General features: G+C 38.5%; 1 protein-coding gene across 1 annotated transcript in view; it reads left to right on the forward strand.

Moving 5' to 3' along the window:
* The window catches only part of Cntn3 (contactin 3), a 394581-nt gene that overhangs the window by 278684 nt on the left and 96467 nt on the right, over nt 1-19430 (forward strand). Inside the window, exons 11-12 of the mRNA XM_055628433.1 lie at nt 984-1113; nt 4315-4465. Coding sequence (XP_055484408.1) covers nt 984-1113; nt 4315-4465 — 281 coding nt within the window. The remainder of the gene's footprint in view (nt 1-983; nt 1114-4314; nt 4466-19430) is intronic.

Here is a 19430-nt window from a genome sequence, read left to right on the forward strand (position 1 = left end):
GACCCTCTGCTCAGGTGTAGCACATAGAGAGCTCAGTCTCCATATAGGTTCCCTAGTAAAGGGAGAAGAAACATTCTCTGACATGGACTCGGTTGCGTGCTCCTTGATCACTTCTCCCTGGTGGGGTGACCTAGCCAGCCCACAGAGGAAGAGGATCCAGGCAGTCCTGCTAGGACTTGATAGGCTAGGGACAGAAAGTAGGGGAGAAGGACTTCCCCTACCAGTGGACTAGGGAATACAAATGGGTGGTGAGTGGGAGAGGGTGGTACCAGGAGAAGATGAGGGAGGGGGATACAACTGGGATACAAAGTGAATAAATTATATCTAATAATACTAATAAGAACAATGAAAAATCATGAAATTAAAAAAAAAGAAATTTAATTTATTTTTTCTGTTTAAACCTTGGTCTGGTATTTGGAGAATAAATAAATCTATAGATTGGCTACCTTCTGAAATAAGCACTTACTTTCTTATTCAATTGCATGCCTTTATGTTCTTATATATAACCATTATAATTGGTTAAAAACAACAACAACAAAATTGTGGTACGTATGGGAGTTTTCTATATGCTATTAGCACTGTTTTATGCACTAAATATATAATGTCTTAAGCTTACATGATTTTGAAAAATATTCTGATGAAAATGTTTCCAACTCCCAGGATGAAAATTAACCTCTTGGTACATTTTTTTTTAAACAGTCTGTGTCACTAACCATAGATGAAAATGACATGACTGTACACTTCACCTTTGGTTTTGATAATTATTTTCTGATATTTCGCTTGTATATCTGAAGCATCTTTTTCCATTTCATAAAAGAAAAAGGTTAAGTTTCAGGTCAGACTGCCTAGTAGTCTGAGGAAAATAGCAACATCTTTTCTCTGATTGAAATGATAGTCAGTAGTGTTTATTTTAATCCTAAAAGTTTAGTTATCTGCAAAACAAACAAACAAACAAACAAAAAAAAACTTTATTTTCTCTCCAGGAGAGAATACAGATTGAAAATGGTGCCCTTACAATATCCAACCTCAACGTGACTGACTCTGGAATGTTCCAGTGTATAGCAGAGAACAAGCATGGGCTCATTTACTCCAGCGCTGAGCTCAAGGTCGTAGGTAAGGCTGATTCTTTAATGTATTTAATCTTACTATTTTTCCCTTAATTCTGTCATTGTTACCAGAATCTAAGATAATGGCATTTTAATACTCCATTCTATTACCTAACAGTGTCTACAATATATTTTTATTTAATTTTTTATTTAGGGTTTCTACATAAATAATACACTAGACTCACAGCACCTAGGAGACCAAGACAGGAGGATTTCCACAAAGTTGAGGCCAAGCAGAGTTAGGAAGGGAATGCCAGGCATCTGACCAGCCAACCTGGGCTACAGAGTACCCTGTCTCTAAAAGCAAATCAAGCAAAAAATATCAACCTAACCGAAACCAAAACACATGTATTTACAATGATGTTAAATGAAAAACAGCCGTAGCAACCAGAATTAAATTTCAAAGTTGAATTAAACCAGGAAAAGGAGGTCCTTCACATCTGCCAGACCATGACCCAGCCACGGTATCTTAGATTAAGAAATGCTTCTTACCACGATGCTTGTCTTCTGCATTGCCAGTCACAAAAATACATTATAAAGTTGGAATCCATGGTATTTGATTCAGAAACTGCCTTTGACTTTTTGGAAGTTCATGTGTTGGGCATACTGAAGACATAATTAGCCCGTGATCTGCTCATTGAGATTATGATTTATTGTCTTTTTCCTGAACTTTGGTCTAGAGAGGAAAAAAAATACCTTGTGGTGGTTAGGGCATTTATACCAAGGACACTAGCATAGCAAATGATTAAAAATATAATGGTAATGCCTGAAGAGATAGCTCAGAGGTTAAGAGCACTGATTGCTCTTCCAAAGGTTTTTGAGTTCAATTTCCAGCAACATGGTAGCTCTCAACCATCTAAAATCAGATCTGGTGCCCTCTTTTGGCAAGCACATGTACATGCAGGCAGGACAGTATATATAATAAATAAATAAAATTTTAAAAGAAACAAACAAAAGAAAATACAATGGTAACTTGACAGCATGGCAGAAATACTTAATAAAAAGAAAGAGATGGAGGAAAAAAAGAACTCATTGTTTCAAGAAATTAAGACAGTAAGTTTAGATTTGGGCATAACTGGAGCCAGGACTAAACTATCTCCATTTATTTCCCCATTTCCTTGGAATACTCCCCAATTCACTGTGTTCACCACCACAATAGTTCAGCGGGGCAAGTGTGACCTTCTTAGTTGTGTAAGTTCAAGTGTCATTGGCCCCATGAATCCTTATTTGTGTCATTGCCCATCAGTGAACTGGTACAGATGTCTTGATCACGAGGCTCTGCTTTATCTGTCAGTGGATCTCAGCTTAAGAATGTTTTCACTCTGGGCATGCTTTGAAATATTTTGGGATAATTTTTGTTGTTATAACTAGTATTTTGGGAAAGGTTGGGATGCCTGTGTGCTATTGCTTCCATGGTAGAGGCTAGATAGGCTGCCAAACATTTTACAATTCATGAGAGTCTCCCACAACAAATGATTATGCAGTTCAAAGTGCCGAGAGATGTTGAGGAGCCCAAGATCAATGGAGAAGAGGTCTCTGTCACATGAAGTTTGGCAATTGTTCATGTGTATTAGGATGACTGCTAGGATTGTTGGTGAAAATCGGTCTTCTGCTACCTGTGGCAGAGAAGTGGCAGTCACAACAAAAACAGGAGTGAATGCACACAAATAGAAGCCAAACCACAGTCTTCTATAGAATGAAAGCCCACAGAGTCACAGTCTAATTCCTCTTTTAAAAGGATAGCTTCCTGGCTATTGTGTTACAGGTTGTTATATAGGAAAATAGAAGATGTCTAAGTTAAAAATTGTATTAAAATATAAATTGATTCATGTTGTTTTAATAAAACATTTTTTAAAGGATTTTAATTCACAAGGCCAATTCAGAATAACATCTATTTTATTTAATTAAATAATTACATCATTTTTCCCTTCCCTTTTCTTCATATATTCCCTATCTGCAAGGATCAGAACCTCCTCTATTTTTAATTATTGCTGTTACATATATATATAAACAAATAAACATATAAATACAACGTGCTGAATCTGCTCAGTGTTGCCGACGTGTATGTGTTTCTGGGACTGGCCATTCATATTAGACAACCAGCCATAGGGCTTATTATTGGGGAAGACTAATCTCCCTCTCTTGGTAGTTGTTAATTTCTTTACACATAGGAGTTGGATCCTATGAAATGTCCCATCTAAAATGGGAAAGTAGCTCTTCTTTGGACTGTTAAGGTCTTATATAAGTAGCCATGTTGATGAGATTTCTTGAATCCAGCTTCCCTCTCATAGCCAGAAGCTCTAATCTTACAGAATATATCTTGGGCTCTCTGGATCTTAAAATGTTCCTGCCCATCTCATCCATGATGGTTCCTAGCCTTAAATGTAGTAGTCAAACACGCATATTATAATAAGATAATTGTGACTGGAAGCCAGTCTTGGCTAGAAAGAAGACCCTGTCTTATTTTGAAGAGACTATTCTATATTTGAAAAGATAATCAGGTTGTTAAGATTTTCACACATGTGTAGTAAGAGGAATAGTGACTTTCTGATTAGCATATCATTTCATTTAAATGGTTCCTTACACCTTACTAGGTAGCCTAAAATTGACATCACAGGCTTGACTAGGAAGCATAATATTTTCTGCACATTGTATTTAATATGATGTTACATGATTGAACATCACAGCTATGTTATGTCTTCTTTCCTCAATTTGGAAGTTAAATTTAATCATATGAGAATTTTATGGCACAACCTTCTGAACAATTTGTTCAGAACTCACCCATCACTCTAGTACCTTGGGCTAGCAGCCTCTTAGTGACAGATCCTCACCAGGTGCTGTACCCAAAGGACCAACTGCGTCCAACATGGTCATGCTTGAACCAACTTTCCTAAACATGCTATGGTAAATAGTCTCCTTTAATACACTTGTGCTTGAGGTATTTTAAATCTTCACAGTGAATATTTCTAAAAGTCTCCATGTTAGGAAAGAGTCCTGAGGTTTAGAACTTGACATCAAACACAATAGCCCAAATTAATTTTCAGCATTGCATTCTTGCATATCAATTACATTAAACCAAGCATCAACATCCCCTGTGCCATGCAGAATTTAGAGACACAGATATGGTGGATCATTCAAATTACAGGAATTTTTCTTTAAATATCTACTTGTTAAGTAAACACCATAATTGTCTTTCTTTCTTCTTCAGCTTCTGCTCCCGATTTTTCAAGGAACCCTATGAAAAAATTGGTTCAGGTGCAGGTGGGCAGCCTGGTGATCTTGGATTGTAAACCCAGAGCCTCTCCAAGGGCACTTTCTTTCTGGAAGAAGGGAGACACCATTGTGCGGGAGCAGGCGAGGTATTCTGTTCTATAAAACTCTGCTTTGCTTTCTTCTTCCCTCCTGTGTTGATCAGCAAGTAGGTTTTTAGTGTAAAATGTAATGCTTCAGCATACAGTGAAATATATGCCATTTACAGATCAGAACACTGATGGTTTGTCTTTAATTCTCAATTACAATATTAGTCAGATTTTCAAACATTTGTTTTCTACATAAAATGCTTTGCTGTGCCAAAGATAGTCTTCTGGGGACACATAACCAGAATGATTAAGGAATGCAAGGCCCAGATGTGAGACTACAACCCAAGACAAAAGAGAAGATGGTAAAATTACCGAGCATGCAAAAGAAGTGCACATACTGTTGTCTTCTACATTGGGATAACTTAGCTGTTCCTGAATTTGATTTCAGCAAATGCTTCCTTTGTTTTCTCTTTATAATACTGAAATGAAGGGACAGAAGGAAGCTTAATTAGGTGCTTGGATTCTGGACCTGCTCTGCCTGGGTTCTTATTTTCATTCTGTGTTTGACTGGCTCCATGAAGCATCCTGCATTTCTGTGTCTTATTTCTTTATTTGTTAAGGGGATGATGATAACAGTTATTGCCTCATGATGAGAAGCTTGTTATGGGGATGAAATGCATAAATATTCATAAAGCATGCTGATCAATACCTGCCAGAGAGTAAGCATGTATAGTGGCTACTATTACTATTGACTAAATGTTTACTGCTTGCTAGATACTATGCCCAGAGGGCTCAAGTTCTTGCCCTGGAAACCTGTGGCTTCGTTATGTTAAGTGATATATTAGTTGCATTTCTTGTGGCTGTGATAAAATGTATGACAAAAGCAATTTAAGATATGAGGGGTGTGTGCTGGCTTCTATTTGAAGTTTGAGAGTGCAGTATATCGTGGAGAGGACAGCATGGTGGCCAAGCAGTTATTCACATTGTGTGCACAGTCAGGAAGCAGAAAGACGTCTCAGTTTGTTTTCTCCATTTCCAAAACTCCAATATCCTTGCTCTTGGAATAGTACTGCCCACATTTAGAACATGTCTTCCTACCACAACCCAATCTAGCAAGACCCTCCTTTGAGGGTCTAGAACCTGGCTTCCAGGTGATTCTAGATTCTGACAAGTTGACAAACAAGAACTACCATCACAAGTGAAAAAAAAAATGAAATTTTAAATTCAGGTTCCTAGTTTGTCAACCGTTTTACATTCATTTATTTGTATGGGAGCGTATGTAAATGTTAGAGAGAGAGAGAGAAAAAAAACATATGTGATATGCAGCTCCTATGGCAATCTAAGGTCAACTTGTGGAGATCAGTTCTCTCCTTCCACTGTGTAAGTTCTGGTGATTGAACTCATTCTGTCAAGCTTAGTGTCAGTAGCCTTTACAAATTGAGCCTTGTTGCCAGCCCTGATGTGTTAATTTTAAAATAGAGAGATAAACCGACAGAATTAACCTGTGTAGAAGCAAACACATTGCCAGAGCATTTAAAATTAAATAAAAGAGGAAAAGAAAGACAAAGGGGTGGCTAGAGACAGATAATCATCATGGGTGCAGGTAAGATTCAAAGGAGAGGTGGACCTCGATGAGGGACGATGCTTTGAAGACTGGAAAGGGCAGCAGTCAGAGATCCTGTTCTGGTCATGTAAGGGAACAAGGGAACAGGTTTCCACCCCTGACAGCCTGGATAAGCAAAAATGATTCTACGGTCTTTAGAAGAAATGCAACATTCACCACCATACTATGGATTTAGACAATGAGCATTATAGTGGAATTTTTGATTGGGGGTTTACATTTGTGGTGATTAAGTATAGCAGAGATAGGAACATCCAAAGAGCTTCACACAATCAGCTTTTGAACATGCTTGCAGATAATGAGGAATCAAACCCTTGAGGATAGCCGTTAAGATATTTCAGTACCAGATTTGTACCGTGGTCTAGCATCTTTGAGGTGTTCTCATACTTCTTCAGTCACAGAATTGCAAACATTACTTTGAAAAATGAGAGGACACTGAACAGGAAGTAAAATCTTCCTCCATGGTCCATGAATCATAACAAAGTCTTACTGCAAATAATAGCTTTTAGATTCCATGCACGGGCAAATTTTCATAAGAGTGGGTAAAACCACACAAGTTGCAATTTTTCCTTTATATAATAGGAGACATCTTTATTAAAACACAAGTTCAGATGAACGCTGAAAATGCTGAAGTGGCTGTGTCACACAGCCACACGGGTCAAACAGAAACAGGACAGGATTGACTGACTTGGTGTTTAAGTTTACAAATAGGCTTAAACTACTACAGTTTGTGATCAAACTACTTTGTTAGTTTGGACTACAGTGTAACTATGTAAGTCAAAGCTCCCTATGTAACTGTCTAAATCATTTTGCCTGTGTACATGAATCATAGAGCGATTCTTTTCCAAGGGCTTCAATTCTTTGCTCAACAATAAGCCCACTTATCCTCACAGAAGTACACATCCTAGACAGAGGTCCATAAACTGAATTTTAAGTGGAGATAAAAGAGATTAAGAGATTTACCCATAGACACCCAAGGAGAGATTTACCCTACACATGATATAATGATGGCTTAGGAAAGAATGAAAGTCTGGAAAGCAAACAGGAATTTGCAACTTTCTTGCTTGCTAGTTTGATGTTATGCTGTTAGATATGCAACACCTCTCCACCTTTGTTTTCTTACCCATAAAAGAGACACTACCTACATGCCTCATATACTTGCAATGATATAGTTATTTAACACACACCTTATATTTGTAGATAGGCTAAATAGTAAGAGCATGTTTGCATTACACATAAAATATTAAAATGAAAGAAAAACTGAAAAAGGTTCTAATTTTCTGTGTGTCAGTTGAGTGTTCAGTCCTTGGTTGGGCTTTCTAAAGAGAGACATTCCCAGCTATCCCAACTCCATCAAGAACAAGCCCTTGTCTTGGTACCCTACTGACTCACCACATCAAAGTAGAGGCTGACTTAAGCATCAGCTGCCGAGTGTCAGCTCAGCAAGGAGCAGGAAGGTCTAAACCCAGATGCACTTCCACTTGTTGAAAGGCCTTCCAAGGAGCCCCATCTGGTATTTTGTCATTCACCTCACTAATCATAAATTCCATTGGCTACAATAACATCAAAAGAAGCTGGGCAGTAGAGAAGTGCCTGTGTGTGGTTCCCATGTGGGATTATGTCCAGTGATAACTGAGGAGTCTACTCTTTAGGAGAAAGAGACCAGTGGTTACTGGTCTACCAGAGTTTGGAGGGAACAAATGTCATTTTTGTATGAGTGCAGGGTTCTGGATCCTCTATCTTGTATTCTCCGTATCTCACATTTCTTGGGTGAATAATAAGAAAACCTTCAGACAGAAATATGCAGCTGAAGAGAAGAAACAGAAATAAGTAGAGAGGGTCCGTCGTGCAATCATGTGACCTGAGTAATGGTTTGGATTTGGGCTTTGTGTCTTTGGACAGCAGAAATGCCAGTGAGTCTGAGCCTGCATGCTGAGGGAGGAATTAGGACAGAGTGGTGGACTTGATTCCTGTCCTGGTTCATGGGAAAAAAGGGTAGGCTTCGGGCTTTCTCCTGGCAATGAAAGAACCATATCTTTTCTTCTTCATCGGATCTACAGGCTTCAGCCAGAACTGGCACACACTTTGAGTGGTACATATGTTGGGGTTGTTCAGCCATGGGCTGAGCCAGCTTTAGAAGCTGCAGATTCGTACAACAACAGCTCGTCTGGAGGTATCTCCATCCCTGATCTCAACTTGTACTACAGAGCAATAGTAATAAAAATGGCATGGCATTGGCATAGGAAAAAATAGTGGATCAATGGAACCAAATAGAAGACCCAAAATTAACCCCACATACCTTTGGATATTTGATTTTTGACAAAGAAGCCAAAACCATTCAGTGGAAAAAAGACAGCATCTTCAACAAATGGTGCTGGTCCAACTGGATGTCTACATGCAGAAAAATGAAAATAGATCCATATTTATCACCCTGCACAAAACTAAAGTCCAAGTGGATCAAAGATATCAACATAAAACCAGATACTCTAAATCGGTTTGAAGGAAAAGTGGGCAAGACATTGGAACTCATTGGCACAGGAGACAACTTCCTGAACAGAACACCAACAGCACAGGCTCTAAGAGCAACAATCGACAAATGGGACCTCATGAAGCTGAAAAGCTTCTGTAAAGCAAAGGACACAGTCATCAAAACAAAACGACAGCCTACAGACTGGGAAAGGATCTTTACCAACCCTACATCTGACAGAGGGCTGATATCCAGAATATATAAAGAACTGAAGAAGTTAAAAAGCAGCAAATCAAGCAATCCGATTAAAAAATGAGGTACAGAGCTAAACAGAGAATTCTCAGTAGAGGAATACAGAATGGCAGAGAAACACTTCAAGAAATGCTCAACGTCCTTAGCCATCAGAGAGATACAAATCAAAATGACCCTGAGATTTCACCTGACACCCACCAGAATGGCTAAGATCAAAAACTCAAGTAACAACACATGCTGGAGAGGTTGTGGAGAAAGAGGACTCCATTGCTGGTGGGAATGCAAACTTGTGCAACCACTTTGGAAATCAATCTGGTGCTTTCTCAGACAATTAGGAATTGTGCTTCCTCAAGATCCAGTTATACCACTCCTAGGCATATATCCAAAAGAGGCTCAAGTACACAACAAGGACATTTGCTCAACCATGTTTGTAGCAGCTTTATTCGTAATAGCCAGAACCTGGAAACAACCAGATGTCCCTTAGTGAGGAATGGATACAGAAATTGTGGTACTTTTACACAACAGAATATTACTCAGCAATTAAAAACAAGGAAAGCATGAAATTTGCAGGCAAATGGTGGAACCTAGAAATGATCATCCTGAGTAAGCTATCCCAAAATCAGAAAGACACACATGGTATATACTCACTTATATATAGACCTATAAGATAGGATGAATATACTGAAATCTATCCACCTAAAGAAGATAAACAAGAAAGAGGACCTAGGGTACGATGATCAATCCTCACTTAGAAAGACAAATGGGATGGACATTGGATGTAGAAGAAAACAAGTAACAGGACAGGAGCCTACCACAGAGGGCCTCTGAAAGCCTCTATGTAGCAGTTTATCAAAGCAGATATTAAGACTCATAACCAAACCTCCAGCAGAATGCAGGGAATCAAACAAAAAAAAAAGGGGGGGGGAGTTTATACAACCTGGAGAGGACAGGAGTTCCACAAGGACCAAATATATCTGGGCACAGGGGTCTTTTATGAGACTGTTTCTCCAAACAAGGACCATGTATAGATGCAACCTAGAGCCCCTGCTCAGATGTAGCCCTTGGTAGCTCAGTATCCAAGTGAGCACCCTAATAAGGGGAACAGGGACTGTTTCTGACATGAACTCAATGGTGGGCTCTTTGACCCCTCCCCCCACCAGGGAATTACAGCCTTGTTAGGCCACAGAGGACTTTGCAGCCAGTCCTGAAGACACCTGATAAACCAGTATCAGATCGAAGGGGAGGAGGTTCTCCCTTATCAGTGGGGTTGGAAAGGGGCAGGGAGGAGATGAGGGTGGGAGGGTGGGATTGGGAGGGAAAGAGGGAGTGGGATACAGCAGGGATACAAAGTTAACAAACTGTAACTAATATTAAAAAAATAAAAATTAAAAAAAGAAGCTGCAGATTCATATCTCACTGGGGAATATGTGAATTCAATGTTGCAAATGAGGAGAGCATTTTTAGAATGGCATTTCCAATGCAGTATTTATGATGATATTTGACATTAATTTCTTTATTTTAGTTTCCTTTGAGGTAGGTGAGCCAGGATTTGTGAGTGAATAAGGAATTTAAGATACCTAGGAAAGCTTTCTCCAATATAGCATAGGGATCCTGGCAGGAGATGTACCTACCTTGCCTTTACTTGTTTAATTATTTAATTTCATGTGCTGTGAAGCAAATCTGAGGCCCGAATTGTGCATAATAGTAAATATCTATAACACTAAGGAGCATCCCAGCCAACAAACACATTTCTAATGAGCAGATAATGTGCAATTAAAGTGCCATTCAAAGCCTAAATTAGATTTTAAAAAGATAAGATTTTGACTTTTATTAATTATATAGTGAGATAAATATGACTATATAAAACAGAACATATTAACATAATTCTATCCACCTAGTTTCTCAGTTTTTGTATGTCAGCACAATAATGGCTTTAGAATTATTACTCAACTTTGAAAACTGTATCAAAGTTTGTGAGCCCCCTGCCCCAAACTCATAATTCATTTTGAAGTGAGGACTACTCCTTTGTGGCTGAGGAACATTCCAGGCTAAAGATACACAAGATCTTTGTGTATACACAAGTATATACCAGACAGACCTCTAAGGAAGACTGATTTGAATAGACACTGGTGCTTAGAGTGTAAATTGCATTTCTTGGGCTCTTAAGATCAAATTTTGTTTATACATCTGAAAGCAGTTTGAGTTCTGGGTACATGTCAAACATGAGATATTTGCTTTGAACCAAAAAATTACTTGCTATTCTTTATGGCTTTTCTCTGGCCAGAAATGCAATACAACAATTACATCAAAACTCCGCTAGCAAAATATAGGCTATTGAGAGCTTCCCTGAGAAAGTCCCAGCTCCACATGTGGATCAAGTCTACAGATCTATAGCAAGACTTGAAAGACACAAGGGATGTGCTAGAGAAAAGTGTTCCAGTTAGAGGCAACAGCAGGCACAGATCCAGTGACATGCACGGCAGATATTGTTTGAGTCTGTTTCACCTGCTATAACACCATATCTTAGACTTGGTAATTTATAAATAATAACTTAATTTCTCTCTGTTCAGAAAACTACATTGTATTAAGTTTGGGGTGGCAGAAAAGTCAATAAGGGTCTATGCTCGGCTCCTTAAATAATGCCTTCAAGCAGCTCCCTTCAACATTTTGCCTAAGGGCATTAATTCCATTTGTATCATTGGAACCAACATAATGTATATTCTTCTCCAGAGGTCCCATATCTTAGAACTACTATAATGGGGTTTATGTTTTACTGTAGCTGTTGGAGTAACTGAATGCCCAATACACCTGTAGTGGGAAAAAATGACACAGCAGGGAAAATGTGGATGAGCTGTGGAGGTAAGCCAGGATCTCAGATTCATTCACATTTCACATTCGCTTAAAGACTTGGGGATTTATTTATTCATGAGCACTAGAAAGCAACATAATAAAGAAAAGTGACAAGATTATAATAAGGTCAACATTAGCAGTTTGGGGAACTGAAGGAGATGGAAGACTGAAAGCAAAAGTCAGTTATCATTCATTCACCAATCTAGGAGAGAGTAGTATGGCCATAGCTGCACAAATAGCAATGGGGGTACAGAGAAGACAGGAAGAGTTGGTAAAAGCTTAACTTGACAGTACTTGTTTGGATTTGTGACTAGATAAGAAGACAGATACTAGGGATGAGTCCTAGATTTCTGGCTCAGGCATCAGGGATCATGGTAGACTCACCCAGTCAATGAGACAGGGAAACTTACAAAAGGAAGAGTTGGGGAGAATATACTGAGTTCAATTTTATAGTTGTTAAATTTGAAGTGTTTGTTACAAGGCGAGCTGGATAATTGAATCGACAAACAGGTGATGGATGGGTGGGTAGCTAGGTGGGTGGTTGAACAGATTGCAGGTGGGCAGGTGGATAGATGGATGAATAGGTACATGTAGAGAGATATTATGGAGAGACAGAGAGATGATAGACAGAGGGATAGATGGTGTATAAGTAATAGGCATACAGATAGGCAAATAGATATTAATAATTGGCTAGAAAGATAGGTAGATAAGTGAATAGTTGGGTACTAATTAGAGAAATAGGTTACATATAGAGTAAAGATCATGGATAACTAGATTAGATAAAGGTAGGAAAAATATATTATTGACACAGAGGTGGATAAATAGATAAGAAATACATAGCTAATTAGAGAAGATAGAATGGCAGATGATGGAGGTATGGAGGGAAAGAGGGATAATATCAATATGAAGTTGGAGCTTTTGAAATGCCTGGGGAAATTTTGACATCTTTGTATACTTAGACTGAATAGCTAAGCTGGGGCAATGGACATAAAAATCTGTGAAGGCACATATCAAGTGGAAGAGGACATACATTATACTCTGAAACTCATGAATACTCTAAGTATAAATATACAAGCCCATTTTAGTAATCCCACTCATTAAGTAAAGGTCAGCTTCATTTGCCCTGTAACTATTTCAAACCTCATAATTACAAGCGTTAAGTATTGAGTAAAGAATTGTTTCTTATGTCATTCATGGCTGTACAAAGCCACAGGAAGCAGTTGTTAGAATAAAACAATTGCCCTCTCTCCTCTAGCATTCAACAATATTTTACCAGGTGTCAGTGTTCTACTGTCCTCCCATTTATTTATTTACTTAAAATCATGTCTTTTTAAGAGAGACAAATTGGTTCTTTTGTCTCCTTTAAGCAAAATATAATCAAAAACAAGTATTGAGAATGTGAAGAGGCATGGTTCACGAAAATAGCCAGCTGGCAAATTTAAGATGATAGGTAGCTTTTTTTCCCTTGATCACTTAGTGGTATTTAAAATGCATTAGACAATTATTTTTGAAAATTAGACCTTTCATGTGAATGCCATTGCTTATAATAGTAAATATTTCACTAAAATAGCCCCATTTGAAAAGAAAGTCTAAGAATGGCCCATTATTCCTAATTAAACACATTAAAATAATTCCAGATATTCTCTGTAGCATTTAATACAATAAAAATGGAAATACTTTATAGAGAAAGAAATAGTAAAGATATATCTCAAATATGAATAACCATAATCTAATTTTAAAACCATTTTAGCCAGTTCATAGTGCATCTTTTTCCCTACAGAAACTGACCTTAAAATTCAGACTCTACCTAGCAGTGTTTCAAAGCAGACACTAAGACTCAAAACCAAACCCTCGGCAGAGTGCAGGGAATCATATGAAAGAAGGGGAGTTAGTATGATATGGAAAGGATAGGAGATCTACAAGGACCAAATATATCTGGGCACAGGGTCTTTTCTGAGACTGAAATTCAACCAAGGACCATGTATGTATATAAACTAGAACCTCTGCTCGGATGTGGCCCGTGGTAGCTCAGTAACCAAGTAGTTTCCCAAAGTAAGGGGAACAAAGACTATTTCTAACAGGATCTCAAGGGCAGGCTCTTTGACCTCCCCCCCTGCCCCCCAGGGGAAGAGCAGTCCTGTTAGGCCACAGAGGAGGACTTTGCAGCCAGCCCTGAAGATACCTGATAAAACAGGATCAAATGAAAGGGGAGGAGGTCCTCCCCTATCAGTGGACTTGGAAAGGGGCAGGGAGGAGACCAGGGAGGGAGTGTGGGATTGGGGAAGGAATGAGGGATCGGGATACAGCTGGGACACAGAGTTAACAAAATGTAACTAATAAGAAAAATAAAAATAAAAATAAACATTAGTAAATAAAAAAAAATTCAGTGGTCCTTACATACTTCATAACTTCATTTATATGATATCCCTAGAGAAGGTTCTGCTTTGGGGACCAAAAAGAGTGATTATTATGATCAGGTGGGAAGTCTGACTTTGGGGTTCAGGGGTTTTTCAGGAGAAAGGGAAGTGTAATTCTTGCTTATATTAAATGCTACTTACAAGACTGCAATCATTTGACAGAACATACAGGACTGAACATCGAAAATAGTGAAGTACACACATATAAACTATACTTTAAATAAAATCTACCTGTAATTTCTTGTTTATCTCATCTTACCTTCATGACGGGACTAGAAGCAACTAGCTTAAAAGCCCCCCAAAAATGCACTCAAATGGTTGTATCAAATATCTGAACAAGAATACTTATAAGTAGAATAAAAACACCATCAGGGTCAGAATAGGTGTGTCAGAGTGAGGGCCATTTTTAGAGGCCACATCCTTCACTCATCATATGCCTAAGAAAGTCATTACTATCAAGAGAGTGGGTCAGGCTACCTTTCCGCTTGGCTCAAGATCTTAACCAAATAGGTTCTAGCTCTGTCTCCACCATATTTCCTTATGTTTTTTGGCTTCTCTCTGATCACCATGGGGTCTTTTCCCTTTTATGCTTTCCTTTTCTTTTTCTCCCCCATCTACTTGTTTGGCCTGCCTTTGTGCCTTTGGCTCCTTGTCTATTCAAGCCTTCCATTGCTCTACAGCACTCTAAGAGCTTGGAAGCTCTCTGCTGCTGTCTCTGTCTCTCTCTGTCTCTGTCTCTGTCTCTCTCTCTCTCTCTCACTTCTTTCTCCTTGTCATTCACCATTTAGGAGCAGATCCCTCAGCGCTCTCACTCAGGTACATGGGAACTCAGTGAATTTCAATTAGTCTGCTCACCTCTAAGATCTCAGAGAAGCATTTGCCTCCTATGTTTTTAACTCCAAATCAGTTCTAACATCTACCTTTGAAGAACAAAGTAGAATTTTGATTAAGGTCTGTACTGCTGACACTTTAAGGAAGTAGTTGCTAGGTGGTTAGTGGTTGATGTCCCTGTCAAGTGCTTGGAGGGAAGGTACTCTATGTTGTCCACTAATTTGCCACATCTTTATTCTGTGCTGGGGTGAGTGGCTGACATTGAGATGAATATTAAACATCAAGAGCTTTCAAAGTTGAAAACTAAGACATTAATTATAATGAGATAGAACATATGATTAAGGTGATGATACAATTTATTCTACAAAATGGACATTTTCAAAGGGAAGGGTTCATTGCTAGCTGTTAAATCTTAGATAGTAAACACAAACATGGGCATTCTGAAGACACTGAATGCTGGTCTTCTGCCATGAAGCAAGTGTTTTTCACCCCACTGCCCATGAAGCACAAAAAGGTGAGTGTGTTTCCTCACTTGGAACAAAGAAATAGCTTCAGACAGCAGGTGGTTCACAGGGAAAATATTACATGGAGCAAAGCCAAAGATTATGGAAAAATACAGGAGTATTAAATCAGTAAGAAGTTAGACTGTCTGTGTATTTATTCCATGGCAATGTTCATATTCAATCCCTAAAACAAGCCAACTTTACCTGAGTTATTCACAGATAACCATCTATCTCCTTCCAAAGAGAGCAACATTAAGCAACCTTGATTTTCTTAAAGAGAAGATTGAACATTCTGGGTCAAGAGTCTCAGAGAGCAGAGAAGGCTTTCCATTTTGTTTTGCTTTCTCAGTACAGACTTCCATGTCCCCTTATTTCTGCTGAAAGGATAAGAGGGAGGAGCTACTTTTCATGTTCCAAGTACCCGTGAAAATATTTATGAGCAAAAATTGAAGTCAAGATGGTGTGGTCCTTGTTTTGAAATGGGATTCACAGAAAGCCATAAAAACCATAGCCTTTCTGTCATACTCTGAAAGAAAACACTGCCACACTCTGTACATTTCACTCAGTCGCAAAATAACTTGAGTTCCCTGTGGACATGTCATTATTTAATTTATTATTTAAATGAGTTCTTTCTTACTGATTGCCAAGCAGCATGCCACTGGTTATTTACATCATGAACTATATCAGAATTAAATGTAAAGTTTATCTTCTTACTTACTTAATTTTAGCGTAAGGAAGCAACCAAGTATGAAAACCATGGGTCAGATCTTAGTGTGCCATTTACCCACTATATGTTATCATCAGAGTATTTTCAAGGTTCTTGAATCTTGACTTCATGCTATACAAACCAGGATCAAGAATCCTCCTACACTTGCAGCCTTCATCAATCTGCTGGTTAATATTTACTTGACTCTTTTGGCAAAGGATGAGTTGAAAAAAAATTTATTTGAACAAATTATTTATGACTGTATTTATCATTTTTTTTCATTCTGGACCTCATTTATAGCATAGCACATCAGCTGTAATGATAAAAATAATATATGTGAGGCATTATAGTGGCTCATATATGTGCTTCAGAAAATCTAACTAATGCAATGGCCACCACTTTAACATGACTTAACTTTTTTCTCAGTATTGTTTGGATATCTTAAATGTAAAAAAGTTCAAGTAAAAAAGAAATAAAAAATAAACCTTTTTTGATGAAATATCTGACCTTTATGTGCTTTAAAATTTAAGGAAACAAATTCTATCGCAGTATTATTTTTAAAAAATTGCTGACAGGTGGTCTATCAAATTGCATCAGTTAAATTTTGTGTTGACTATGGGACTGTTAAATCCATATTTCATATTAGATTTTATGGATTATGAAAGCTAGGGGCACCTTAAGAAATCTTTTGTCAGCTTTATCATTTTGGCAAGAGAAAGCTGGTCCGTGTTTCTCAAAGTTAAGTATCAGAATCCTCTTCAGGTCAGCCTTTTGCCAGAACTGGATCAGTTAACTCTGATTTGTGCCCAACTTTAAATGACTTACTCACACTTTCTACCTATATATCATTGTTTTCATCTGTAGAATTTCTAACTAAACCCCAAATTCCCATGGGTGCTCATACACAACTCAGTCTGTGCTCTGTATCCCTGATCACAGGCATTGTTCAAAAAAAGAACAAGCTTAATACAGTCGTATGAAAGTGCACTTTTATTTTCTTCTACTAACATGTTTAAGGTTGGGAAAGGAGTTGTTTTATCTTAAACTCAACTTGATTGTGTAACATAGTCACCATGGAGTACAAGTGGATATGTGATTGCCTTGTGAATAGCTCTGATTTACTTCAGGGGAAGTAAGTAAATGAATATGTGTGCTATTACGTGCATATGGAGCTTAGAGGACAACTTATGGGAATCAAATTTCTCCTTCCACCGTAGCAGCACGTGTAGAGCAAAAACAGTCACCTTGTATCAAGAAATAAAAAGGGCAGACTTTACAGTTCCCCAAGAGCACGCCCTCAACTGCCAAGACCCTCCAAGGCACTGAGACATAAATCTTAAGTGTCTCACCACCCATCCATATCCCAGTGTTAGGGACCAAGCCTTTAACACTTGGGTTTTTAGAGGACCTGAAGTTCCTGTCTGTAGAAGTTCTCAGGGCACAAATGTCAAATCTCCTGTAGTTCACTGATTACTAAAATTCAAAGGAAAGAAAGTTAGATTTTTTTATGTGTATTTTCTGTGTTTTGTTTTGTTTTTTTTGCTTTTGCTTTATTGGTGACAAATTATATGTATCTAAGATATAAGGTAAAGTTTTGATGTATGCATGCATTTGTGAATGCTGCAGTCTAACTAATATGTTTACTGTCTCACCTAGGCACAATGTTTTAGGCATGCGATGAATGTACTTACAATCAACTTTCTCAGCAAATTTTAGGAGTATAAATATTTACCAGAATCCCTATGTCATACATTGAAGTTTTCAGCTCATTTATTCTGTCCAACTGGACCACTCACTATACTCTACATCTGTTTGATCTGTTCTCCCACACCTAATAATGCCTATCCTAAGTTCTGCTTTTGTCTTATTAGAAAACAAACAAAACAACTCATGTATGTGATATTATCAATATTTAGCTTTCATCATCTCTGGCATTTTATTTAGCATATTATTTTTAATTTTATCTACATTACTGTAATTGTCAAAGTTTTACTTCTCTTGTGCTTTTTTTTTTTAGTTTTTAAAATGAATTTATTTATTCCCTTTATATCCCGATCATAGTCTCCTCCCTCCTCTCCTCTAGGTCCTACCCTCCCTTCTTTTTCCTCCCTCTACTCAATTCCTCAGAAAATGGAATTATTCCCCATCAACCTACCCTGGCTCATAAAGTTGCATCAGGACTGAATTCATCCTCTTCCCTGTGGCATGTTGAGGCAGCCCCACCAGGGCAAGGTAATCAAAAAGCAAGCAACAAAGTCTATGTCAGAGACAACCCTCACTCCCCTTACTGGGGAACCCACATGAAGTCTGAGCTGCCCATCAGCTACATTTGTACAACTAGGGGGCCTAGTTCCAGTCTATGCATGGACATTGGTTGCTACTTCAGTTTCCACAAGCCCCTTTGGGCCCTGGTTAGTTGGCTCTGTTGGTCTTCTTGTGGAACTTCTATCAGATCCTTCTATGTTTCCCCCCACTTTTCCATAAGACTTCCTACTCTTTGCCCAATGTTCAACTGTGAATCTTAGCATCTGTTTCAATCCATTGCTGAGTGGATTCTCTCAGATAACAGCTCTTCTAGGCTCCTGTCTGTGAGTATAGCAGTGCAGTGTATCATTACACTCAGTTGGTTGGACATTCCCTCAGTCTTTACTCTATCTTTATCCCTGCATATTTTGTAGGCAGGGTAAATTTTGGGCCAAAGTTTTTGTGCGTGGTTTGGTGTTCCAACTACTTCCACTAGGAGTCTTGTCTGGTTAGAGGGTGTCCTCTTCAGTCTCCATAGGGGTCTTAGCTAGAGCTACCCCATATTTCCCAGAAGCCTATATTGCTTAGGTCTCCAGCTTGTCCAGAGATGCCCACGGTTTCTCTTCTTTCTGTAAGCCCTTTGTCCTCCCACCCTCTCCCCAGGTATGGTGTCCACCCTCATTTCTCTCTGCACTCCCCGTCCTACCTTGTTTCCTCTCTTCAGCCACTTCGACTATTTATGCTATTTCCCCTTCTCAGTGAGCTATAAGCATCCTTTCTTGGGTCCTCCTTGTTACTCATCTTCTTTGGGTCTGTGAATTGCACCGGACTCTATTTTTAAAATCCATATATAAACCTATTGTGTATGTGTTTGTGTGTGTGTGTGTGTGTGTGTGTGCATGTGCGCACACATCTGAATGCCTGCATATGTGTGTACCAATCTACCATATATATATAGGAGCCTACAGATGTCAGATAGGAAATCAGATCACCTAGAACTGGAGATATGGAAGGTTTTGAGATGTCATAGAGATGCTGGACCCTGAACCCTGGATCTTTGCAAAAACAGTAAGCACTATTAACTAAGTGAACACCTACCTACAGAGCAATCTCTCCAGCCCTGACCACATTTTC

This window comes from Psammomys obesus, unplaced genomic scaffold (assembly GCF_907164565.1).
Source record: "Psammomys obesus unplaced genomic scaffold, mPsaObe1.curated_primary_1811, whole genome shotgun sequence".
Classification (NCBI taxonomy): domain Eukaryota; kingdom Metazoa; phylum Chordata; class Mammalia; order Rodentia; family Muridae; genus Psammomys; species Psammomys obesus.